The 3010-nt window shown below is 52.6% G+C and overlaps 1 protein-coding gene across 1 annotated transcript in view; it reads left to right on the plus strand.

Moving 5' to 3' along the window:
* The first annotated feature begins 393 nt into the window (after window positions 1-393).
* Window positions 394-3010, plus strand: part of CLN6 (ceroid-lipofuscinosis, neuronal 6, late infantile, variant) — a 7040-nt gene continuing 4423 nt past the window's right edge. Inside the window, exons 1-2 of the mRNA XM_010156051.1 lie at window positions 394-591; window positions 1287-1385. Coding sequence (XP_010154353.1) covers window positions 394-591; window positions 1287-1385 — 297 coding nt within the window. The remainder of the gene's footprint in view (window positions 592-1286; window positions 1386-3010) is intronic.

Raw genomic sequence — 3010 nt, forward strand, 5'->3', positions numbered from 1 at the left:
GCTGGGATCAGGCCTTGCTCCGCAGAGGCGGATGATCGTCAGCGTGGGAGATGAAGGTGATGGTGCGGGCAGAGCATCCCCGTGCTGGAGTACCACCAGGCATCAGTGCCTTTTTGGCGTTCCGCAGAAGTGCCGTGGGAGTTGAATTTTGCCTCGTCATGCAAAAGTTAAAAATAGTTGCACTTAATTCAGCACTTCAGCTTTTCATCCTGCTTCTGTGCTCCCTTCTCAGCCAGGAAGAGCCTTCTTACAGGGATGGGCCAGGTTCTAGTAACACTTTGCCTTTCTGTACTGCTTCCCCCTCTCTTTGGCCTCTGGACTTTGTTTCTCACCCATGGATCCCAAAGCCTGGAGGCATGCCGGCAGCCAGGGAAGCACAGGTTTTGGGTGGCGATGCAAACCTGGAGCCTGCGCCCTGCCTCTTCCAAAACCTGTTACATGGTGAAGGCTGACAGTGTCCCTTTTGTCATCTCCAGGCATGGGGCAGTCAAGGGCGAGGAGACCTTCAAGACCTCCCCGTTTCATTTTGACCTGTGGTTCTACTTCACTCTGCAGAACTGGGTGCTGGACTTCGGGCGTCCCATTGCGATGGTGAGTGTGTTGGAGGCAGGCCCGCGGCTTTGCTTGCCGTCAACGTATTGAGGGTGGAGGGTGGGCTGTGGTGTGGTGGTCCCCTGTTTTCTACACCTAAGGGATGACGTTGAAGAGCTGCCCTTGAGACCAGCACCGCTGGGACGTGCTGGTGTAACTGGTACCAGGCGTGTTGCTCCAGTCACGGGGAAGGTATGTGGGAAACGTGTTGCACAAAATCTATCCCACAGCTTTATGTTTTCATAACAAAAGTGACACGGACAGGTTCTTACTGCTCTTCCCTATACCTTTCCTGTTTCTCCGGAGCTTGGGACTCTGCTCTCCACACGGCAGAAGCGGCCATCACCCTCAGATGTAATTCTTTATTGCTGGCACGTGACAGGGTTAACGGAGATCCCGCTGCTGCAGGACTCCCCAACCCCTTCCTCGCTCGCTCGCCACGCACCGTCACGGTGTCGGCATGGGGCAGCCAGAGGAGCCAACAGCCGTGATGTAAACACGCTGTGCACTCAGCACCCGCCTCCAGATTGTGCTTTTAGGGACGTTACGGCAAGCAGAGCTGCCCAGCTCCGTTGCTGACAGTTGGCAAAGAGCGCGAGTCCAAAGCGAGGAGTTTCTCCCCGTCTTTCAGTGAGGGGGCTGTAATCATGGGCTGGTGGTGAGGACATACTGATGTGCTTTTTCCCACCCCTCAGATAATCCTACCTTTGGAGTGGTTTCCTCTAAACAAACCAAGTGCTGGGGATTATTTCCACATGGCTTACAACGTTATCACGCCGTTTCTTCTGCTAAAGGTAAACCTCGAGGTGCAGGTGTTGCTTGGGTTTGCTTTTTTTAACGTTGCTGGCTGTAAAAACAGGGCAAAATACAGTTTTGTAAAAGCTGAAAGTTTCTTAGAAGCTGTTGAGCGGATGTTGGTCACTCCCAAGCTGGCCCTACGGTACGTTAGGGGTTGGCTACCCCAGGAAGTGTCCGTGACACCATCTTTTAAAGAGCAGGGTGGTGACCCTCTTAACACAACTCCATCTCCTGCATTTACAGAGCCAGTCGCTTCCCCCAGAATCTCCGGATGCGGAAGGGGTCCGAGCCCTTCACCCTGGCTGAGCCAAAGCCTGTTTTTAAGACAAGATCCATGTCCGTGACGTAAAAGACCTTATGAGATAGCTGGAACCGTAGTGGATTTTCTAAATTGCTCAGTGCTTAATTACACTTGCTCTTCGGCATCAGAACTGTATCTTCAGCTTGAATTCAGCTCCGTCTGCCAGCCACTACACCATGTAAACCATTTATGAGGTTAAAGACTGTCGTATCAATAGAAATCTTCTTCTATTAAATACTTAGCAGCCAGAAGATATGAGAAAACAATTATAAATATATTTTAACCTTCATTAGCTAGAAATTGAATTATGTCCTAAGATGTAAATGATTCTCTCTCTCCTGAGTCTGGCTGGGAGACTTTAAATGCTGCTGTGGCCAAAAGGAATATTCAGGATCCGGTTCTCTGGGGGATGTGAAAGCTCTGAGGCTCAGTCTGACCTGTCACAGTCTGGCACAGCCGATTTCTGCAGGCTGGGTACCCGTCAGGTTAAAATTTGCCATCTTGGACTTCCCTGGCAGCACAGCGTGAAGGGTTGATCCACAGAAAAAATCCGTTTGTTATTCCGGGCGTGTTTCCAGAAGGATGCATCCCACCATCCTTCTCCATCAGGCAAGAGCTTTCCTGGGCCCTTTTGCTCTCCTTGTCCTCTCTGAATCCTCTGACGTTCATCCAGCAGAGAAAGGGAAAGTTAAGCCTCAAAATTAAATACAAATAAGGAGCTTTTCAGTGTTTATGAAGGGCTGCAAAGCTGATTTGGCAGCAGGGAGACGGGAGGCGAAGGCGGCCCCAGCTGCTCCTCGGGCCGGGCTGATGCATCCCCCCTCACCCACGCTTCCTGAGGCCAGCGTGGTGTCCCCCCCCTCAAAGCCTGAACCCCTTGAGCTGGGATTTACGCCTTTCGAGTTGTTCCCGGCTTTGCACACTGAGCTGGGAGCTCCTTTTGGGAGGGAAGCTCCAGCCGGGCTTGCCAGAGCTCAGCCCGGGCTCTGAGTAACGCCGGGCTCCCCGCCAGCCTCACGTGCCGGCCTCCACCCAGACCCACGCGGACCGTGGGATGGTACAGCAGCGTCACTAAAGCTGGTGTTCAGCAGCTTGCCTCAACCGGTTTCGCTGGTAATTAGGTGTTTCTAGGTACGAGTTTACATGCAGCTTCCTCTTCAGAAGCAAACGCAGAGCGAGGTGAGGCCGCTTCCATTCGGAAGAAAGAAAGAAACCCCCAAACAGTTCAACAAGGGTCCTTTGAGGATCACCCAGCGGAGAATTACAAAGGAGCAAGTGTCTCCTAGGAGCCAGCGCTGGGCTGGAGAGCTGCTGGCGGCT

Source organism: Eurypyga helias, unplaced genomic scaffold (assembly GCF_000690775.1).
Source record: "Eurypyga helias isolate BGI_N326 unplaced genomic scaffold, ASM69077v1 scaffold2977, whole genome shotgun sequence".
Classification (NCBI taxonomy): Eukaryota; Metazoa; Chordata; class Aves; order Eurypygiformes; family Eurypygidae; genus Eurypyga; species Eurypyga helias.